Below are 21,751 nucleotides of genomic sequence, written 5' to 3'. Positions count from 1 at the left end.
AAAAGCCTCCAACTGTTTGCACTGTCAGCAAAGATGCTTGCAAAACTCATTCATCCATCCATCCCCTTATCCACTACTTCTTGAATGAGCTCCCAGTATGTGGCAGGAACTGAGCTAGGCCCTGGGAACAGAGCAGGCAATGGCACAGAAGACCTCAGTGTTCCCTGGCAGGGATCACTCCCCTGGGAGAGCCATTCTTAAGTTCATGCATGTTTACTAGAATTGAATTAAAATAAAATAAAATAAATTATATTGTACAATTATTGTATTCTGCCAAGTTCAGGTGGCAGCTGCATGGCAGATGGCTAAGATTCCAAATGCTCACTCTTAGCAGACCAGATTTGAACTTCAGCTTTGTCACTGACTTTGTGGTGGGTAAGCGTAGTAACAAGGACCAATGGTCACAGTAAGTTGTTCAGGGTAAAAGCAGAATATAAAATGACGAGTATTATATCCCTGTCTTAGTTTATGTCTTCACATATGTACATACACTTAGAAAGTAGCCTGGAGGCCAAACGTGGAGGATCTAACGAGGTTCTTCCCGCCCCCTCCCCCAATCCAGGCTGATGAAATTACTACTGCCTTTTCTTTTTCTCTTTATACTTATTTAATACTGTTCAAGTTCTCTTCAGTAAACACATTTGTTCAACTAAGTTTTGTTAGCCTGACTATATTCTAGGCATCTTCCTAGGCACTGAGCGTTAATGGTGAAAAAACCAACAGCCCAGTGCCTGTCCTGATTGGGATTCCAGTGTTGAGATCAGGAAGAGCAGCAAATGTCTATGCATCATATAATTTACATGTATGTGCCTGTGTCTCTCATCACATAAACACCCCCCCCCCACAACAGCGCTAAATGTGCAAACACCTCCGTACACATCAATAGTTCGCCCAAATTAATGAAGATTTTAAGTTACAAATTGATAAATGAGTCAGGGTCCCATGCAAATATATAGAGATTTTTGACTCAATTTTTTTCTCCTAAAAAATTTTTTTAAAATATTTATTTATTTTTGAGAGAGAGAGAGAGACAGAATGCAAGCAGGGGAGGGTCAGAGAGAGAAACTGAAGCAGGCTCCAGGCTGCTCATGAGCCAGGAGATATGACCTGAGCAAAAGTCAGGAGTCAGATGCTTAACAGACACAGTCATCCAGATGCCCTTTTCCTGACCATTTTATAATGCATCCTTCCCATGTGACACTGTTATCACATTTCTACACTGCAGTTCCTCAGTTGTAACCTGCCATTAGGAGCTTCCATAGCAACTGATCAGGGTCAAGTCCACCCACTGGGTGCTGGAAGCTCCATTTTCCTGGTTGTCTGTCCTTCCTCTCCAACTCCTGCTCCCTGGAGTCCCAGCTCTATCCTGAGCCACCCCTTTAATGGAGCCCCTGCTGCTCCTCCATTTGCCTTGTGTTCTCTCATTCTTCGGGCAATCAATTCTCCTTTCTAATTTTGATTACCCTGCACAGCATTTTTCAGTGCACTATTGTGTGGGGAAGAAAACCTTTCTTACCAGGAGTGACACTGGAAACAGGCAGAAATTTCCAAGTTTGCTACACACCTCAAAGCTGCCAGATTGCACAACCTTGGAAAGTAGACGGGCGTGAAGGAGGAGCCTGATGTTCTGGATGCTGTGTGCTGGCCAAAAGGAATTTCCCAAATCTCAGTGTTTTTGCTTCACACCTGCTTTCCCACCCACTCCCCTAGCAGAGTGTCAGTATATATAATGCCAGCCCCCCTCGCAGGCAGGAGACACAGGCAGCTCAGCCTCACCAGGAGCCTCGGCACGAAGGGACAGCCAAAGGTGAGGTGCTAGACTTTCCTACACTTTCCTTCTTTGCAGATTCTCTTACCCGAAGGCGTTCTTTCGCTGTGTCCTCACTCTCTGCTTCCTTCCTGAATCTACTCTCCTGGCAATTTGAATTCTCCAGATGTGAATACTTTCTGGGATTGGGATTTGGTCGTGTACTTTCTCTGTGGGAGTCACGGATGGGTAGAGCAGGCGTTCTGCAAATATGTGTGCCATGTCCCACAATCCTCATTTTACAGATGGGTACACGGTCACGAAATCCCCAAAGGCCTCTTTGGAAACTTTCTGGACAGCGGGTTTCAGGGCTCCTAGGGGATGACTGAAATGGCAAGTGGTTTATATTAGAAGCGCAGCGCAATCTCTCATACCGGGATTCCTATGGGGCAAATGGCAACGGAGAACTGGACCCTCTGTTCTATGTATCGTGTGTCACCTGCGTATATATGTGTATACACATTGCCTATTTCTTTCTACCTACATTTATACACACATGTGTATATACACGGGTGTATACGTACACATATGTGTGTATATATGCAGGTATGTGTATAGATAAATAGATATCGGTAACATCTAATAATAAGTAGACGTAGGTAATGGATAAGATACAGGTGTGGGTCCACGCGCCTCCCCCCGAAAACCCCAAACCAAACCAAACCAAAAGTGTGTCCTCCTTGTGTGTCTCTGTGACTCTGCTGCAGGATGAAGCTTTTCGTGGGCATCCTGTTGTGCTCCCTGGTCCTGGGCGTCAGCAGCCAAAGATGGCTCACGTTCCTCAAGGAAGCTGGTCAAGGTAAGGACCAAAGGATGGCGGTCCGGGGAAGGCAGCAACTGGCCCCCCACCAGAATTGACCACAGTGGAGGCCACATCCCCACAGGGCAAAGGCCACAAGTGGGAAGAAAAGCAGCACGGTTTGCAAGATAGCAGTTTCCCAGGCTTTTTTGAACAATTGAACCACATCTGGCATTATAACTTTGTGTATATTTAAGGTGAATGCATGTTAATGACACATTTGTTTACTTAATATGATTGGCATTGTGGCTATAGAGAGCACCTCTATCACGTGACAAAATTATCCTTTCCCTTTACTAGTTGAGATAATTAAGTTCTAGACTGTAGCAAGTTTGCTAATTATGATACGGTATTGATTTGCCTTCATTTTACTGTGCGCTAGATGTCTAGAGCTTATTTTCTACTGGTGGTTTTTCCCCTTAAATGACATGTGTCCTATCCCTCCAGCCCTGGCCCTTCTGGCCAGCATTGCACTGTTCCATGGGGATCCCCAGGACGAAGGTCACATAAGCTTTGGGTTTTAACTTGCAGCAGAGCAGAAGACATCTGGGGTCCAGGGCGCCTGCTCCCCACTCACAACTGGGACTCCATTGCCACCTAGTGGGAAACCGGGGACAGCTCATTGCTGTGTCTCAGCCATGAAGTGGGTGCATCAAACTTGTGCTCTTAGTAACTACAACCAACAGTAGCTGAGCTCAGCCTGTCCCAGGCACTGTTCTAAGAGCTTTACATGTATGAATGAATCCTAAACAGTAGAAATAATAAACACATAAAATGAAGATGAGGCATTACATGGATATTACATAAACTATGATTACACTCGACACTAGGTCTTTCTCTTTTGCCTACTACATTACTTTTTTTTTTTTTTAATGTTTATTTATTTTTGAGAGAGATACAGAGTGGGAGCAGGGGAGGAGAACAGAGACAGAGGAGAAACAGAATCCAAAGCAGGTTCCAGGCTCTGAGCTGTCAGCACAGAGCCCGATGCAGGGCTCAAACTCACGAACTGTGAGATCGTGACCTGAGCTGAAGTTGGACATTTAACTGACTGAGCCACCCAGGCACCCCATACATTACTTTTTTAAAGTCTGCATTTTATGTAGCCTGCTCAGATTCCTTCAGTCTGTAACTGTCTGATCTTCCTCTTAGCTTAGTCGCTTTACTGTTTTTGTCCCAGCCTTCCGAAGGCCCAGAGAAGTGATAGCATATTGAACACCTACAATCTTCTAGAAGTTATACGCGCATTTTTCTCAGTACATCTGCATAACCACCCTGAGGATGGCAATATACTCCTGCATTTACTGGGAGGACACTGACTTTAGAGCTGAGGGACCAGTTGTACTTTTTCTGTGTCTGATGACCTGTTTTTGTAAATCTCTCTAGGAGAACTCCCCTTTACCACCTGCTGGTTGACTTCTGACAGTTGCCTGGGTGCCAAACATGCCCCAGACTTTCAGAAATACTTAGGACCAAGTTGTCTTCAAGCTGCTCACAGGGATGAATTTCTCCCCTTGACCTGGTTGGGAGCCCTCTGGGTCAGCAGCCTCCCTCTGACTTGCCTTTGTTCTGATGCCCCAGTCACAGGGTTCCCTGCGTCTGTCCAGGTAGAGGTCATCGCAGGACAAAGCATCCTTTAAAGACCATCCCACCTCTTGTTCACACACATCACACACAGCCAAACATAAAGTAGCAACAGTACTCAGAATGGAATCAAGCAGAATAAAACGCACCAAGGGTGCTTCTCATAACATTCACCCAGGGAAGTGAAATGTAAAGGAATACTCATCCCAGCCAACAACCTCTCCAAGGATTTTGTCAAAGACTGAAATCTTAGAATCGGTGGGAGGAAAATGTCTTTTCCTCTATTTTGCCAAGACACGATCACCTTCATCTCATCATTTGCTTTCCTTTCCAGGGGCTAAAGACATGTGGAGAGCCTACTCTGACATGAGAGAAGCCAATTACATAGGTGCAGACAAATACTTCCACGCCCGGGGGAACTATGATGCCGCACAGAGGGGACCTGGGGGCGCTTGGGCGGCCAAAGTGATCAGGTAACACGGGCTCCTGGGGATGCAGGGCTGGGTGAGCTGAGCCTGGCTGCCTTGGACAGCCAGGAGGGGCCAAGCCCTGGAGAAGTCTCCTGTAGACACTGTGGCTCCTCCTTCTCTTGCCCACCCTCCCCTCTGCGCCCAGTGTTGGCGTGAGTGGCTGATGGGGTCAGAGCAAGGCCAGTGGGAATGGGTGATTCCCGACCCTCCCCCTATGGGTGCTGTTCACCCAGTAAGGGATCAGCCTGGGCTGAGATGCTGTGTTTCTGGGCTGGGGGGGGTCAGTGTTTTATTCCCTCTTTCCTTGGCTCCAGTCAGCTCTCCCTTGCAAAGAAGAGAGATGGGGGAAGGGGCTATTCCTCATCAGCTCCCTAACTGATCTCCTACCTGCCTTCCTCCATTCCAGCGACCTGAGAGAGAATTCTCAGAGAGTCACAGACTTTTTCAGGCACGGAAGCAGCAGCCACGGAGCAGAGGACTCGAAGGCTGACCAGGCCGCCAATGAATGGGGCCGGAGCGGCAAAGACCCCAACCACTTTCGACCTGATGGCCTGCCTAGCAAGTACTGAATTTCCTCTTTGCTCAGCACTCAGGAGAGGGGCTGGGAGCCCTCTGAGGGCAGGGACACGGAGTCATTGAGGTCTCTGTCCACAGAGGCTGATGGAAGGCACCTGACAGTTGTCTAATAAATGTTTACGAGATTGTTGAAGTGTGTGTTATTCTTTGATGTAAGGACTGTAAGTTTGTTCGTTCCCAGGGGTGATGGACGGACACCCAGGTGCAGGCCGGGCCTGTGCCCATGTGGTTGGTGTGGGGGAGACCATGTCAGTGTCACACAGAGGAGACGCCCTGCACCCACCCTTCCCAGATCAGATCTGCTGCCCTGTCCACTCCCCTCTGGTTGCCCTGGTGCTCTCTCCAGGTTCTTCTGTGTCCAGACCCTTCTCTCCTGCCAGTTGTGTCCTGTCTCCCTCTCTGTCCTCAACTTCCAGTCCCCCTTGGTTTTTTTCCTCATGGTCTCTATCCCTGAGGACAGGGGACACAGCCATGGGAGGATGGGTTTGTGGAATCCTGCTCCAGCTACTGCCATCTTGATCTTGTGTTGGTTTCCCAGCAGAACCTTCAAATCCAGTTAAAACCAGTTCCTGTCCATGCCATCTGAGACCTGCAACCAAAGTAGTTTTTCTCCGCCATATCTCACGCCTTCCACAAAAGCTCCCAGGAACAAAATATGTCAGCAAATTGGTGGCATAGTGACAACATCAACCTCTAGCAGGTTTTGTTGTCACGTCAGCGGAGGCTCTCTTGTCAAGTTTGACAAGATTATAGACCTGGACTATCGCCACACACTTCCTAACAGACCTTAATCCCAGCCTTGTGAAGGCCCTTTCCTTAATTTATTCCTTCCTTCATTTTTACCGCTTTATAGCTCAACTCCTGTAACTATTTAATAATTCCTAATGTTAACCCTCCTTCTGGTCACCTGGCTGGCTCAGTTGCAAAAGCGTAATTCTTGATTTTGAAGTGTGAGTTTGAGCCATATTGGCTGTGGAGGTTACTTAATAATAAATAAAACTTTAATGAAAGTTTAATGTTTATTTTTGAGAAAGAGCGAGAGTGTGAACAGAGGAAGGGCATAGAGAGAGGGAGACAGAGAACCCAAAGTAGGCTCCGTGTAGTCAGCGCAAAGCCTGACATGGGGTTTGAGCCCACAAACCATGAGATCATGACCTGAAGTCGCATGCTCAACTGACCAAGCCACCCAGATGCCCCTTAAATAAATATTAAAACAAAACAAAACAAAACAAAACCCATAAACCTTCCTCTTGAAAATACTGCCTGGTTTCTGTTTGCTGACTGGCCCCTGACTGATGAGGGGTCTTCAATATACTGAAGTTCTACATGGAATCTCTCCTTTGATATCTCCTCTCATACCTCTCTCCACTTCCTACCCTTATCATGCTGAGGCCTCTCTATGTCCCCACCTGTTCACTGCCCAGTCACTGTGTCCTCTTCTGCCTCTGCACCTTGTCCCTCAGTGGCCTCTTTTCATTAGGCTTTGGGAAGTCTAATCCCAGGGGTTCCGGCAACTGATGTCTTGCCTTCCCAAACACCAACCCCTGTCCCCAGTGACAGTTTTAACCAGTTCCTTTGGTCCTACGTGAGGAATGGCTCTCATAGTAGTTTCTCTCATCTTTATTCCTACTGTCTTTGAACTCAGATCCAGATAAAACTTCTACTTTCTTGAAGAACCATCCCAGTAGCCCACTCACTCCATTCTGGGGCAGAGTTTGGGGCTCTCACAGAGCTTCATTCACACCTCCTGGCCTCTTTACAGCATTCCCTCTGCTTCTTCAATATGTCAGTTCCCCTAATAGATTTCAAGTCTAACATAACTCATATCTGAACAGTAGTTTACAGTTCGTAAAACATTTTCATTCTACTTTCTTTTTTTTAGTAAGATAATTACTTTTAAAAGTTTATTTTGGGAGAGTGTGCGTGCAAGCGGGGGAGGGGCAAAGAGAGAGGGAGAGAGAGAAAATCCCAAGCAGGCTCTGCACTGTCAGCACAGAGCCCGATGTGGGCTTCAAACTCACGAACTGTGAAATCATGACCTGAGCCAAAACGAAGAGGCAGACGCTTGGCCGACTGAGCCACCCAGGCACCCGCTTTCTACTTTCTACATAACTTTTCTTTTGATGATGTCTAATGTTCTAGAAAGTCAGATTGTAGATAAACACTTACAACTTAATAAAAGCCTCCACTGAAGCGCACGCTGGTGACAATCCAAACTCTGCTGGGGTGTGGGAGGCTGGTGAATACTAATTAATAAGGTAGCTGCCATTTTCTTCGTTTGCAAATGCCAAACTGTGCTCTATTCTGTCCCTGCCTTATTTGACTTAAGCCACAGAAAAAGTCTTTGCAGTTCTCAGCTGGAGAACCAGGTTTAGAGGCACACAGTTAGGACCTTGTGCAGTGTTGCCCACGTAAGGGTGCAGAGCCAGGATTGCAGGCTGGTGTGTCTGCCTCCAGAACCTGGGATGTGCTGTACAAGGCCAAGGGCTTCAGCGGGGTGAGGGGGGAGGCCTCTCTCTCCTTCCTGGATCTCAGCACCAGGTTTAAACGGGCAGGAGAGCACTTATAATCGGGAGATGCCTGACTTGTTTGAGGACGGGCACCGCAGCTTGCTCATCATCGAATGTGCTACACCTCACACGGTCCAGGCACTCACCAACCGTTTCCCCGATAAATTACCACATTGAAAACCCGGACTCAGCCCACCTCACTTTTCACTCTTGCACCCTCTCCTCTTCCTCCTCCTGGTCTGACTTGTTGAAAAAGCCACCCACCTACACTGTCTGATTCCTGCCTTCAGACTCACACTTGAACCTGCTCCAGCCTGGCCTCTGTACCCACCGCTCCGGTAAAGTAGCTCTTGTCCACCACGGACTTTGGGGCGTGGCCCCAAACAAGTGACATATTCGTCCTCGTATCAAGAGGCCTCTGAGCAAAGTCCAGCACACCTGCCTTCTCCCACCTTCCTGAGAGATGTCAATTGTCTTCATTATATCACCCTCTTTGTCACACCCTCTTCGCCCACTGCTCTCCAGCATTGGTCTTCCCTCAGTTCCACCAAAAAGTCAAGCTCTAATTTGCCATAGGATGTTTGTACGTGATGTTCCCTCTGCCTAGAACACTCAATTCACCAGCTCTTCACACGGCTGCTCCTTTCTCATCCTGTGTCTCTCACGTGAAATCGCTCTTCAGAGAGGCCTTCTCTGACTGCTCTGAGTCACCTACCATGCTATTCTCCCCTTCCTACCAGGCATCAATATCTAGGATGATTTTTCTTATTTTTTGCTTTACATTTTTCTGTTATTCTGTTTTGTTTTTGTTTGTTTTTCTTGGTCTGTCTTCCATCCTAGTTAACAATTTCTGTCTTATTTAACTTTAAATATCTGGCACTAAGCAAAGTATCTGGTAACATACTAGAACCTCAACACTTACTGAATAAATGAATGAATGATTGAAATAATTTATTTTTTAACTAATTAGTAAAAAGGAGGGGATGGGGTAGGCTCATAGATGATGGGTTAACCTGAAAAGGAGTAAGGAGTGACTCATGAGAAAGGAAGGAAGGTAAAGAGAATGTGGTCAGGAGATACCTAACATTTCAGAGGGAGGAGAAGGAACCTGAGGGAGTCCAGTTGTACCTGCTATGGTTGTACATTATTGCCCCCAGGACTCATCACAAAGGGCAAAAAGCATGTCTATCTTGCTGTATGTCATCCTTGTCCCAGAGTACCTGCCACAGCTCCTGGCTCATAGTAGAGGCTCAGTAAACATTTACTGAGTGAATGAATGAAGCAGAAAGAAAAGTATTCTGCACAGGATGACAGATCTGGGAGTGGTGTCTGGGACTTGTAGAGGGTGGGGAGATTTGATACAGGTTTTGGTCTGCAGAATGTGGAAATGTTTCACTTAAAGATGAATACCCAAATCTATACCAAAATCTATACTAAAGTACCATCTAAGGTGGACATAATTTCACTTTATCTTAGAAAAAAATAGTTTCCTAGCAATGTTTTGCAAGCTTTCTCATTAGACATGAAAATTTCGATCCCCCCATTCACCTGCCTCCCCCCAACCCGGCCCTGGCCCAGTGACGGCTTTTCGATGTGTCAACTCGGCTAGGCTGAACTACAGTCCTCACAGTTCCCTTTGACTGTGAGTCCAGGTGGATGGGCTGTAAGAGCTATTCTGTCCAGAGTGAAAGGATGAAGGGAAATGGAGTCACTTTGTTGTATACACACATCTTCCCTCAGTTATTCAAACACTGATTTAGATGCTGCTGTGAGGTTTTTTTGCAGACATGATTAAAGTCCTTAATAAATTCTCTTTAATCAAATGAGGGGTTATCCTACGTGCAACTGGCTTCATCAGTTGGAAGGCCTTTAGAAAAAGGCTTAGGTAAGAAAACCCAAAAGATTCCACCAAAAAACTGCTAGAACTGATTCATGAATCCAGCAACATTGTAGGATATAAAATCAATGCACAGAAATCGGTTGCATTCCTATATACCAACAATGAAGCAACAAAGAGAAATCAAGGAATCGATCCCATTTACAATTGCACCAAAACCCATAAAATACCTAGGAATACATCTAACCAAGCAGGTGAAAAATCTATACACTGAAAACTATAGAAAGCTTATGAAAGAAATTGAAGACACACACACACAAAAAAGAAAAAGATTCCATGCTCTGGATAGGAAGAACAAATATCGTTAAAATGTCAATACTGCCCAAAGCAATCTACATTTTCAATGCAATCCCTATCAAAATAACACCAGCATTCTTCACAGAGCTAGAACAAACAATCCTAAAATTTGTATGGAACTAGAAAGACCCCAAATAGCCAAAGTAATCTTGAAAAAGAAAACCAAAGCTGGAGGCATCACAATCCCAGACTTCAAGCTATACTACAAAGTTGTAATCATCAAGACAGTATGGTACTGGCACAAGAACAGACACTCAGATCAATGAACAGAATACAGAACCCAGAAATGGACCCACAAACGTATGGCCAAGTAATCTTTGACAAAGCAGGAAAGAATATCCAATGGAATAAAGACAGTCTCTTCAGCAAGTGGTGCTGGGAAAAGTGGACAGTGACATGCAGAAGAATGAACCTGGACCACTTTCTTACACCATACACAAAAATAAGCTCAAAATGGATGAAAGACCTCAATGTAAGACAGGAAGCCATCAAAATCCTCAAGGAGAAAGCAGGCAAAAACTCTTTGATCTTGGCCACAGCAACTTCTTACTCAACACGTCTCTGGAGACAAAGGAAACAAAAGCAAAAATGAACTACTGGGACCTCATCAAAATAAAAAGCAACTGAAGGAATGGGAGAAGATATTTGCAAATGACATATCAGAGAAAGGCTTAGTATCCAAAATCTATAAAGAATTTATCAAACTCAACACTCAAAAAAACAATCCAGTGAATATGGGGAAAAGATATGCATAGACACTTCTCCAAAGAAGACATCCAGATGGCTAACCAACACATGAAAAATGTTCTACATCACTCATCCTCAGGGAAATATAAATCAAAACCACAATGAGATACCACCTCACACCTATCAGAATGGCTAACATTATTAACAACTCAGGCAACAACAGATGTTGGCGAGGATGTGGATAAAGAGGATCTCTTTTGCATTGTTGGTGGCAATGCAAGCTGGTGCAGCCACTCCGGAAAACAGTATGGAGGTTCCTCAAAAAATTAAAAATAGAACTACCCTACGACGCAGCAATTGCACTACTAGATATTTATCCAAGGGATACAGGTGTGTGTTTCGAAGGGACACATGCATCCCAATGTTTATAGCAGCACTGTCAACAATAGTCAAAGTATGGAAAGAGCCCAAATGTCCATCAATGGATGAATGGATAAAGAAGATGTGGTATATATACACAATGGAGTATTACTCAGCAATCAAAAAGAATAAAATCTTGCCATTTGCAACTACGTGGATGGAACTAGAGAGTATTATGCTAAGCGAAATTAGATAGTCAGAGAAAGACAAATATCATATGACTTCACTCATATGAGGGCTCTAAGACACAGAACAGATGAACACAAGGGAAGGGAAGCAAAAATAATATAAAAACAGGGAGGGGGATAAAAACATAAGGGACTCTTAAATATGGAGAACAAACAGAGGGTTACTGGAGGGGTTGTGGGAAGGGGGGATGGGCTAAATGGGTAAGGGGCATTAAGGAATCTACCCCTGAAATCACTGTTGCACTATATGCTAACTAACTTGGATGTAAATTAAAAGAAGAAGAAGAAGAAGAAGAAGCAGCAGCAGCAGAAGAAGCAGCAGCACCAGCAGAAGCAGAAGCAGAAGCAGAAGCAGAAGCAGAAGCAGAAGAAGAAGAAGAAGAAGAAGAAGAAGAAGAAGAAGAAGAAAAAGGCTTAGGTCTTCCCCAAACTGGTCTCCAAGTAGTCGCCTACAATTGCTCTCCTTCCCTCTGTATGGCACCATCCTGACTGCCTATCCTGTCTGCTTAGCCTGCCCCTAGAGCCGTGTAAGCCAGTTCCTTGTAATAAGTCCACTAATATATACATATATATATCCTATTGGTTCCGGTCCTCTGGTTGAACTCTGACTCAGAATTTGGTACTATAAGTTGTTTACAGGAACAGGATCATAAAGACAGATTTAGATTTCTCACAAGGAATTTGCTTATGCAATGGTGAGGGCTGACTAAGTAAGTTCAAAGTCTATAAAGAAGACCTGTTTTCCATTCAACCAAGCAGGGAGGATCACAAATGGGCTGGAATTCCACAGGCATGGGCGCAAGCTGTCGTCCATAGGTGGACTCTTCCCACCCTTGGGTGGTTTCTCTCTTTGGACCTAAGTCTTTTAGACCACCAGAACCTCAAGTCACAAGGATGGAAAACAAAAATTTTGCTAGTGGGTCAGTAGGGGTATTAGTGAGAGAAGTCACTATCCCTTCCTTGCCTTAATTCTCGGGCCCATGAATTGTGGCTATGGGAGAAACAGTAGCATATATTGGACACTGATCTAAAGCACATACCATATCCTTGGTGAGGGTGGGGAGGGCATTGCCCTATCCCTGCAAGGTGTTGCCAACTACCTAGCACTGTACCTGTTTTCAAAAAGTTATTCCACCATTCTACCCAGCTGGCTACTTCAAGATCATGGGGAACATGGTTAAACCAGTGAGCTCCATAAGTATAGGTCCATTGTCATGTTTTATCTGTTGCAAAATGAGTTCCTTAATCAGAAGTAATACTGCATAGGGGTGCATGGTTGGCTCTGTCGGTTGAGCATCTGACTCTTGACTTTGGCTTGGTTCATGATCTCGCAGTTCATGAGATCAAGTCCCAAGTCTGGCTCTGTGCTGACAGCACAGAATGAACCTTAAAAACAAGGATGAACCTTGAAAACATTAGGCTAAATAAAATCCAGACACAAAAGGCTATTTATAATATGAATATATGTGTATGAAATGTCCAGAATTGACAAGTCCAGAGACAAGAGAGATTAGTGGCTGCCATGGCCTGGAAGGAGTGGGGGAGAGGGAGTGACTGCTAAAGGGTATGAAGTTTCTTGCTGGATGAAAATATTCTGGAATTGCACAGAAGTGATGGCTACACAACCTGGTAAATATACTAAGAAACCCCTCAATAGGATAAAGAGGGTGAATTTTATGGTATGTGAATTATATCTCAGTTAAAAACTGTATGAGGAAAAAAATGTAAATAATAGATTAGGGCCCAGCGGGGAAAAGGAAAAGAACAGTCATCAAGTAATGTGTATCACACACATAAGATGGAATACTATGCAGTCTTCTCAGATAATATCCATGTTACATAGCAGAGTTTTTTTTTTTTTTTAATTCTGTTTAATATTATCTTGGTAAGACAACAAAAGAATCTGTTGTTTATCTTATGCATAGGGAAATTTTCTAGAAAATACTATTATCATCTCCTTATGAAAAAAGAAAAGTAAGGGTACCTGGGTGGCTCAGTCGGTTAAATGTCCAACTTCGGCTCAGGTCAGGATCTTGTGGTTTCTTGGTTTGAGCCCCACATCAGGCTCTCCACTGTCAGCGCAGAGCCCACTTGGGATCCTGTCTCCCTTTCTCTCTGCCCCTCCCCTGCTCGTGCATACTGGCACTTTTTTAATAAACAAAAACAAAACAAACAAAAAAAGGAAAACTCTTGCTATGTTTAGTGTGAAATGTTAACTATATTTCAGTTAAAAAAAAAAACACCAGGATTACTGAGATTGGCCAGAAGATTACTGAATAATAACACTAGTCATAATGGCTCATTTACTGAGCTTATTCTATTCCCACAGGGTGCCACAACTCTACAGGTGTAGATTATTTCTCAGATGTGGACACTGGGGGACAGAGAGACTGAGTACCTTGCTCAAGATCACAGATCTAGTGAGTGGTAAAGCCAGGATTTGAATGCAGGCAGTCTGGCTTAAGGCTTTTCCCTTCACCCACACTACTTCCTTGAGCAGTACTAATAAGAAATAATAGTCCCTAGTTCTCTGATGGGGATTTACAGTTAATAGGTCAGTGAGATAAAAGCCTCCACTGCTGAGGTAATTGTTTGGGGAGAAATGGAAACATTTTTGGTCTAGGCAAGATCCAGCTAGGGTCTGTGGGCAGGTGAGCAGTGAGGGTGCGTATAGAGCCCCAGCTGTGTCACAATTTGGACTCTGTTTGGCATCTGGGGCACCATCTGATGGGCCCTGGGCCCGTGGGGTCTCTCACTATTGAGTAAGTATGGATGTGCCATTCTCCCTGGTACCCCAGGCTGTAGTTGGAGGGCTGCCTGGAGGTTAGATTGATGATCCTTCAGTGCTTTCTACACCAAGCCATGAGCTGAGCTGTACCTGCAGGTAAGGAAGTCAGGGGGCTTAGCTGTGGGAATCTGAGGACATCAGAGTAGGGGGAAGGTTAAGGAAGCAGGTCATGTCAGGGGAGAGACAATCCAACCAGCAATGATGGCTGGATGACTGCTATTTCTTACCTAATGGATCCTTCACTTGAATAACAGACTAAGTCTAGGCGATAAATCCTCAAAGAATAGAAGAATCCCCTTACCTCCTGCCGTCCTCACCCCCACCACCTCCCCTAGGTTCTCTGGTACTTTACTTGGAAACAACCCCAGTGAGCAGGAGTGAGAGACAGGGGTGTAGACCAGGGAGGGAGCATGGCCAACATAAGGATGCATAATGGAGCAGGCCATAATTAAGAGCCTTATACCCGGAGCTCAATCCCACTGCGACTTCTGAGGAATGTCATAAAAGATACCTGAGCACTATCCACCACGATTCAAAAAGAAAAGCACCTATCAACTGGCTTCCCTCTCCAGTGGTTAAGTGTGACCCCTTGAATATTAACCTTTCTACATTCCATGGTTGTGCACATGCTCAGTGCCCTGTGGATTTCCCTAGTGTATGGAACAGAAGGCTGTGGAACAGACCCAAAGCAGGTTGCACCTGCATGAAATGGATCAATGCTCATAAACGATGGAATCGTCATTGTAGAAGTGGCTGCAGGAAAAGGAGGGGGCCAGAGGATCTGAAATAGTACGTAAGCCGTATCTGATATACCAAAACCTTGTGCTTTTCTAAAGCTCATGGAAAAAACATATGCAGCAGGGTGCCTGGGTGAATCACTCAGTAGAGTATCCAACTCTCTTTGATTTGGGCTCAGGTCATGATCCCAGGGTCGTGGAATTGAGCCCAACATCAAGACCTGTGCTGAGCATGGAGTCTGCTTAAGATTGCCTCTCTCTCTCTCTCTCTCTCTCTCTTTCTCCCTCTACCCCCCTCTTGCTTGTACTAATAAAAATTGAAAAAAAGGAAAGAAAAAAGAAAAGCACAGGCATCTCCAACATATGGACAGTAAATTCGCTCACGAATGAAGGGATTGATTGGATCTTAGGTTGAGGATAAAAGAGAGAAGAGGGAAAGAAGCTGGTTAGCCAAGACAGGGAGACAGGCAGGGACACTAGGAAGGACAAAGAAATGTAAGCTACCACGGACTTGTGGAATGAACCAGCCATGAGCCTGGTAATGCCACAAACCAGATGCCACCCCAGGGGGATGTGATCTGGAACACAGTGCTCTTTGAGGGACTGAGTGCTACGGGGCTTGGTAGGGATATGGAGACATTCTTAGCAACGGGGTTGGATCTGCTACACTCCACCTCGTATTTTGGTTAAGATAACTTATTTTTGTTTTCCTACAACAAAAGTAGTTAGAGGTTGGAGTAAAATTAAGGTGATACAATGACCATTATGGTTAGGGGATCCAAGGAATATCCGAGCCACAAGTTCCCCACGGGAGACAGGTTTGAAGGACAAGGAGAAGCAAGTTTTTATTGGTTAGGATTTGCCTCCAAACATCAAAACCGAATTCTGGTAAACCTGGGCCACACTGCCTCATCTTCTTCTCCTCTAATTTCAAACTCCAACTCCAGTCTCCAAGATTAAAAAGGCCATTCCAATCGGCACCCACCAACACTGGAGGAGGAACCAGAGAGCCTGAGCTTGTGTTTGACACATTTGGAGGCAAGTTTCCAGGCATACTTCAGAGAAGGCTCTTTCTCTAAAATTATTTAAGCCTAAACAAACTGAGAACGCAACAAGTTGTGAGACTGGCTCTACCTCACTTCCTCTAATTAGGGTAAGGCTAACTGGCTGTAACAAAAACACAGAAGCTTAAGGAATACAAAAATTCACGTTTCCCTTAATGTGGCAAGTAATCCAGCTGCCAGGGGCCTTGGATCCATATTGTCCTTCAGATTCCTTCTAAGTTGCTACCAGACTTCAGACTGAGCCTTGCTACTCAAAGGGTGACTCAAGGAAGCATCACCTGGGATCCCGTTAGAAATGCAAAATCTCAGGGGCGCCTGGGTGGCTCAGTCGGTTGAGCGTCTGACTTCAGCTCAGGTCATGATCTGTGAGATCGGGTCTCGTGGTCTGAGTTCGAGCCCCGCGTCAGACTCTGTGCTGACAGCTCGGAGCCTGGAGCCTGCTTTGGATTCTGTGTCTCCCTCTCTCTCTGCCCCTCCCCCGCTCATGCTCTGTCTCTGTCAAAAATAAACATTAAAAATTTTTTTTAAAAAATGCAAAATCTCAGGCCCCACCTCAGATCTACTGTGGCAGCCAGGGCCAGTTACTTAATGTAATGGGTCCCAATGCAAAATAAAAATGTGTTCAGAAATTATTAAAAATTCCAAGATGATGAAAGCAGGGCATTCAAGCAGGCCCAGGGCCCTGGCTAAGTATGGGGCTCTGCAGAACTACACAGGCCTCATGCTATAAAGACAGGAGGTTTATTAGGAAAAGCTACAGGGGGATCAAGACCACTGACACGATGTCACTAAACCCAGGCTCTGCCTACCGGTAACAGTGCCGCATCACTAGCGGGAACCATCACCTTGAATATTCACACTGACTCAGAGTCACCCAGCTGGAATAATGTATTACTTGGGCAAGATGGGAAAACATTCTCTGTTTAAGACACAGTGGTGCCAGGTAGTACTTCTCTGAGCCCTCTGGAAAGAATTATCAAGTGGAAATTTTCCCAGCCTTCTTCTGTGGTTTGTATCTGATCCATTAGACCAGGGCTGACTGGAAACTCCAGACTCCCCATCTCACACAGCAGCGTGTGTTGTAATTCTGTAGTGTTATTCGGGAAGTTTAGTGGTATGCAGGTTTCTTCTAAATGAAAGGGTAGGGAAAGCTCTGAACCCACTCTAAAGTTACTGTTTCCTGGCAGGAGGAGAGATTTCAGCCCCTTGTTCTGCAACAAAAATGGTTAAGATGGTAAGGTTTAAGTTACCTGTATGTTATCACATTTTAAAACAACCAAACTTGACATATAGAACTTGAAGGCACAGAACCCTGGTGGGTTTCAGCAGGTGGGGACTGGGGCAAAGGACATGTCCAGGTTAAGCAGAGGCACAACCAGAGGTCCAAGTGCAGAGCGTATCCAAGAAACAGAGAACCCAGGATGAAGGACAAACTCTGGAGCCGAGAAACGGAGTTTGGAAACAAGTCACAGAGGGCCTTCAATGACAGGCTCAAGGATTTGGGTTTTATTTTGAAAGCAGAGGGGAATCTGAAAGTTTCTGATTGGGAAAAGGCATGATTAAGGCTGTCTCGAGAGGACAAGGATTCTGACAGTGGATGTCTAATTAACTTCCCATGGGACCAAGACAGGGGTTCATCTATAAGCCAGGATAAATAACTCTGTATCTAAATCTAGGAACGATATGGGGGTGGGAGGTCAATTGAGGATAAAATTAGACCCTAGATGTATAGAATCCAGGTCTGGGCCAGGATCCCTGAAATCAGTTATCTTTCACGTGCTCCTGTGGTGACTCTGACATACAGCAAGTTTGTCAATCACCTAACTTGGGTGATACCTAGGTGCTTACACTTTGAGGAGCTGAGACTGAGTGGCGGCAGTGGAGAAGGCAAGACTTTAGACGTGAAGAAAGAAAGGTCACTAAGACTGCTCCAAGCGTTCAGGCAAGCAAGGAGTAACGAGAATGTGGATGGGCAGCAACGGAGACTGGAGAAAAAAACGACCTCTAGAGAACACCACCAACACAGTATTGGGAGGATTTATCTGATGACTAGAAGTGAGGGTTGAGGAGCGGGAGAGGCAGGGATGACTACAAGGTTTTGAGCCTTGGGCAGAACGGGGACAGATTTAACACATACAAGGAAATTACTAACTTCAGTTTTGGTCTTCTCACTCTCTCAGATTCATACAAACCAGTTTACATGGGTCTGATCACTACAGGGTAAAAGCAGTAAAAGGATATTCCATACCTTTCAAATGACAGCTAATATTTATTACCCGTGCACTGGTCACAAGCACTACTGCCCTGCACTCTAGTCTCATGTGTCACTAACAGCTGGCTCTAACCTATGCGCCGGGCACTGTGTTCTGTGCTTCACATTTATGACCTCAGTTAATTCTCAAACTATCCTGAGTGACTGCTACTACTGTCCCCATAATATAGATGAGAAAACTGAAACTCAGAAAACAAAGTAACTCTCCCAAGGTCACTTAGAAAGACACACAGCAACATTCAAAGCTAGACAGTGTACCTCAGAACCCAAGCTCTCAGCCACTATGCGAATCTGTGGCCCTGTTAAAACTGATGCAACCATGAATCACTGTCCAGCCATCTCCAGGGAAGTCAAAGATACAAGTTGTATTTGAAAACACTGCCTAATAGCCAACTAGACTGATGAAATTTAAATGTTTAACTGAAGGGGACTTTTGTTGTTGTTGCTTGGTTTACTTTGGAAGATAAATTCAGATGATGCAATTATGTTTTTTAGTGCTATAAATTTCTCTGTACCCTTTTGGCAAATGAGGATTGCTGTAATATGCCCTAGAATAATCTGTCAGGAAATGACTGCACAACTGTGCCAGTTCAGGCTGTCTCCTGAGATTTCTTTTCTCTTGTGGACAGTATGTCATTATGTAATGACAAAAGCTGAGAGACAGTGAAGGAAGGGTTCTTGCTCTTTACCTTAGTAGAGACTCACATTCAACATAATCCAATACAGCCAAAATCCAGCTAATGCTAGTGGGAAGGTATGATATTGTGACTTATAGTAAGAAATATATATTTGGTCTTCCTCCCTTTTCTGGCACAGAGCTCCTAAAGCCCTTAGAATTTCCCAAGTGATGAGTGCCATAGAGGTGTCTTGTACTTTCAGTCTCATCCCCCAAGCCCCACCCCTGACCTCAGGAAGGGAAAGGGACTGGACATTGAGTTCAATAGCTAATGACAAATGATTTAATTAATCACGCCCCTGTAATGAAGGTATAAAAAAAAAGCAGAGAACTTGATTCAGAGAGCTTCTAGATTGGGAACACAAAGATTTGGAGAAGGTGGCGCTTAGAGCAGACATGGAAGCTCCTTATGCTTTTCCCCGTACCCTGCCCTACATGTGTCTTCTATCTGGCTGTTCCTAAATTACATCCTTTTATAAGAAGTTGGCAATCTAGTAAATAAAATGTTTCTTCTTGGTCAGAAGTATAGTTAACAACCTGGACTTGGAATTAGTGTCTAAAGTGGAGGAGAGGTTTTTTGGGACTGAGTCCTTTACCTGTGGGATCTGATGCTGCCTTTGGGTCAATAGTGTCAGAATTGGGTTGCATTGTAGGACACCCAACTGGTGTCAGGAAATTGTTTGATAAGGGGAAACACCACACATACACACACACACACACACACACACACACTCCACCCCCACCCCCACTGTAGACCACAATTGTTAGGTTTTCCAAGCTTCCCAAAACTCTAAGAAACTTTGTGAAGCCTCCTTTCTCTGATAATGTCTTCAACCCATCTGGTTACATGATATCTGAATATCGTGTGGAAGCATGACAGCAATTTCTGTCTATAGTTCTTTGGCCGTGTTCTGAATGAAAAAAAGAAGCGAATCATTCAACGTATCCAACACTTTTCTTACTCCACGTTGAGCTTACTCCAACACCTTCCTGCAAATTGCTCACAATAAACCTCATGTCTGTATTCTATTCAAATAAAAACGTAACCAGATTTTACATGTATCATTAATGTAACATGCTATGCAAACACACAGGAGCTTGATGGAGGCATTCTAGTGCATGGCTTCAATGACACAAGTGCTCGCTGCAGTCTTTGTTAGTACTTAAGCTTTCCTTTATTATGGCTTTAAAAAAAATAATTTTTAAAGGTGCATGATTCCTTTGGACCACTGTTTAGGAAAGATTAGAGATAAAACATTTCTGGTAATAAATTAGTCATTTGTATATATGTTCAGATTAGAAAATGTCAAATATTGGAGAAAAATATTTTTTAAATTAGCTCAATTTAAATATGGGGCCATTTCATGTAAATATCTAATCTGAATCTTCAGTGTTTCGTGTATTTTATGTGTTAATTCCGTTATGCCCAGTCTTATGTCAATAAATTTCTCAACTATTCCAGGTAAGATATAAAAAAAAATTCAACTCCTGCCAATGACTTTATCTGTCTTCATTATAAGCAGGATGAGAAACTTCTGTTCTTACATGAAGAGTCACAATAGGAAAATAATTCCCCCGATTCACTAGCAAGGGGAAAATAATACTGTAATTCAGCTGTGAACTTTCACATTCGGACTCCAGGACACTTCGATTCAGCAAACAAGGACTGATTCCTTTCAAAATTCAACCCTGGTTGACAAACACTGAGTTCACAGAGCCACAGATACAGAAGTTATGGACACTGACAAAAGTATTCCCAGGAAGGTGGCAGGGTTTTGAGGTGGTACCTTTCCTTCCACAGCAAATGTGTTCAGGAGGCTCAGGAGCATGACTCAGTTTTTCTCAAAATATTATGACATTGTGATGAATCTTCTTCCACTAGGCCTGCTGAGACCAGAGAAACCGATCACATTTTTCAAGCATGCTTTGTATCAAGGCTCTGAAATCCCAAAGAAAAGAAACAAGCACATTTAGTTTTCATTGTTCTATTTACAAAAAAAATTTTTTTGAACCCACAAAGAATTAAAGGATTCAAAAAGTTGACGGATTCTGTGCATCAAAAGACACAATCAACACAGTGAAAAGGCATCCTATCCAATAGGGGAAAATATCACAAACCATATATCTGATAAAGGGTTAATATTCAGAATATATAAAAAATTCATACAATAACAAAAAAACGTGATTTAAAAACAGGCAAAAAGACTTGAATAGAAATGTCTCCAAAGACAATATACAACAGCCAACAAGCACATGGAAAGATGTTCAACATCATTAATCACTAAGAAAATGCAAATAAAAACCAAAATACTTCTCACCTCATGCCCATTAGGATGGTTACTATCAAAAAATAATAGTAATAACATAACTACTGTTGGTGAGAATATGGAGAAAATGGAGCCCTTGTGCATCATTGGTGGGAATGTAAAATGGTGCAGCCCCTATGGAGAACAGTATGGCAGTTCCTGAAAAAAATTAAAACTAGAATCCCATATGATCTAGCAATTCCACTTCTGGGTATACACCCAAAAGAATTGAAAGCAGGGTCTCAAAGAGACTACTGTAGTCAAAATTATAGAGACAGAAAATAGATTGGTGGTTACGAGAAGCTGCATGGAGGGGGTCACGAGGAGTTGTTGTTTAATGGGTAAAGTTTAAGGTCTTCAAGATGATATGAACATAATTAACACTACTGAACCAAATTTAAAAATGGTTAAGATGGTGAATTTTATTTTATCTGTATTTTACCAAAATTAAAACAAAAGCAAAAAAAGCCCTGAGACAACTTGATATTTGGTACTAATAACGGTCTTCAAGAACTGAGTACACACCAGATTTGGGTATTCACATGAACTTACAGAGTGTCTTGGTCACAAGTATGAGACACAATAATTACTTTTAGCCTCTTCCCTCAATCACCTTAATTAGCAGAGGCGTCTCAGTCCCCTCATCTGTTAGTGAGGGGCTGGGACTGAATGA

The 21,751-nt window shown here is 44.0% G+C and overlaps 2 protein-coding genes across 5 annotated transcripts in view; one reads left to right on the top strand and one right to left on the bottom strand.

Moving 5' to 3' along the window:
* The first annotated feature begins 1,691 nt into the window (after positions 1-1,691).
* Positions 1,692-5,369, top strand: LOC109271218 (serum amyloid A protein-like). Its single transcript, XM_019456477.2, has 4 exons — positions 1,692-1,807; positions 2,515-2,606; positions 4,525-4,663; positions 5,067-5,369. The coding sequence occupies exons 2-4, from the start codon at positions 2,516-2,518 to the stop codon at positions 5,227-5,229; spliced, it is 393 nt and encodes a 130-aa protein (XP_019312022.1). The 5' UTR covers positions 1,692-1,807; position 2,515; the 3' UTR covers positions 5,230-5,369.
* A 14,555-nt stretch (positions 5,370-19,924) lies between these two features.
* HPS5 (HPS5 biogenesis of lysosomal organelles complex 2 subunit 2) overlaps positions 19,925-21,751 on the bottom strand; it is a 38,616-nt gene continuing 36,789 nt past the window's right edge. For all 4 annotated transcript variants that reach the window (XM_019456470.2, XM_019456473.2, XM_019456471.2 and 1 more), the window contains exon 23: positions 19,925-20,711. In XM_019456470.2, the coding sequence (XP_019312015.2) occupies positions 20,651-20,711 (61 nt within the window). In that variant the 3' untranslated portion in view covers positions 19,925-20,650. The remainder of the gene's footprint in view (positions 20,712-21,751) is intronic.

The sequence above is a fragment of the Panthera pardus genome, unplaced genomic scaffold (assembly GCF_024362965.1).
Source record: "Panthera pardus isolate Hobbes unplaced genomic scaffold, ASM2436296v1 HiC_scaffold_12, whole genome shotgun sequence".
Taxonomy (NCBI): Eukaryota; Metazoa; Chordata; class Mammalia; order Carnivora; family Felidae; genus Panthera; species Panthera pardus.
The sequence above is the reverse complement of the archived record's forward strand: the minus strand, read 5'-3'. Positions and strand labels throughout refer to the sequence as shown.

Excerpts from the sequence above, each read along its gene's own strand:
- LOC109271218 (XM_019456477.2), top strand. The coding sequence starts at position 2,516 with ATGAAGCTTTTCGTGGGCATCCTGTTGTGCTCCCTGGTCCTGGGCGTC. Across the intron at positions 2,607-4,524 it reads CCTCAAGGAAGCTGGTCAAG|GGGCTAAAGACATGTGGAGA; the intron begins GTAAGGACCAAA and ends TTTCCTTTCCAG. Across the intron at positions 4,664-5,066 it reads TGGGCGGCCAAAGTGATCAG|CGACCTGAGAGAGAATTCTC; the intron begins GTAACACGGGCT and ends CCTCCATTCCAG.